This window comes from Rhincodon typus, unplaced genomic scaffold (assembly GCF_021869965.1).
Source record: "Rhincodon typus isolate 14 unplaced genomic scaffold, sRhiTyp1.1 hic_rhity00016199, whole genome shotgun sequence".
Classification (NCBI taxonomy): Eukaryota; Metazoa; Chordata; class Chondrichthyes; order Orectolobiformes; family Rhincodontidae; genus Rhincodon; species Rhincodon typus.
In genome coordinates, this window is record NW_025981837.1 from 3,573 (window position 1) to 4,379 (window position 807).

Below are 807 nucleotides of genomic sequence, written 5' to 3' on the forward strand. Positions count from 1 at the left end.
GGGGGGAGGGGGATGCAGTGGGTCTCGGATTGGGGACCCTGTCCCATGTGTGTTCCTTACTCTGTGACTGATGCGCTGTGTACTCTCAGACATCCAGGTCTTGCTGTTGACTGATGTACTCGTTCTGCTCCAGGAGAAGGACCAGCGATACAGTTTCCCAGCCCTGGTGAGTGGTATCCTCCTGACCCCCACCCCCCAAACCCCAACCCCCAACCAACGTTAACACTGTGGGTGTCGGGTGTTGGGGGGGAGTGGGGGTGGAAGACGGGACGGTCGGTCTCCGCACCAGGGAGTGAAGTTGGGGCGGGGTAGGAGTGGGGGAATTAGGGATGTCAAGCGGGTGATCTCTCCCGGGCTGGCCGGTGATGCCCCCACCCCGCAGTCGATCAGCCCTTCCCTGACGGTGCGCTTGTGGGGTGGGGGGGTGGGGGGCCACCGGTTAACCACCCGCGGACTGACTCCGGCCTCTTCCTCCCCCCGTCTCCAGGATAACAAGTCGGCCGTGATCCCGCTCCACAAGCTGATCATCCGGGATATCGCCAACCAGGAGAAGGGCCTGTTCCTGATCAGCGCTGCCTGGCAGAGCCCCGAGATGTATGAGCTACACACCTCCTCAAAGGACGAGCGAAACATCTGGATGAAAGTTATCCAGCAGAGCGTCAACGTGTGAGTGACAGTGTAGCACAGGGCGCACTGTCGCAATTCCAACTGTCACCTGCAGGGCGAGTGCGGTGCCTGTCAGCACTGGTCAGTTGGCACTGTCAGTCCGTACTGGTCAGTTGTACTGGTCAGTCTGAACTGGTCAGT

The 807-nt window shown here is 60.6% G+C and overlaps 1 protein-coding gene across 1 annotated transcript in view; it reads left to right on the forward strand.

The window, feature by feature from the left end:
• The window catches only part of LOC125482738 (rho guanine nucleotide exchange factor 2-like), a gene marked incomplete at its 3' end in the record, with an annotated part of 4,470 nt that overhangs the window by 2,987 nt on the left and 676 nt on the right, over positions 1-807 (forward strand). The window contains exons 4-6 of the mRNA XM_048594869.1: positions 90-166; positions 488-666; positions 722-774. Of these exons, the coding sequence (XP_048450826.1) occupies positions 90-166; positions 488-666; positions 722-774 (309 nt within the window). The remainder of the gene's footprint in view (positions 1-89; positions 167-487; positions 667-721; positions 775-807) is intronic.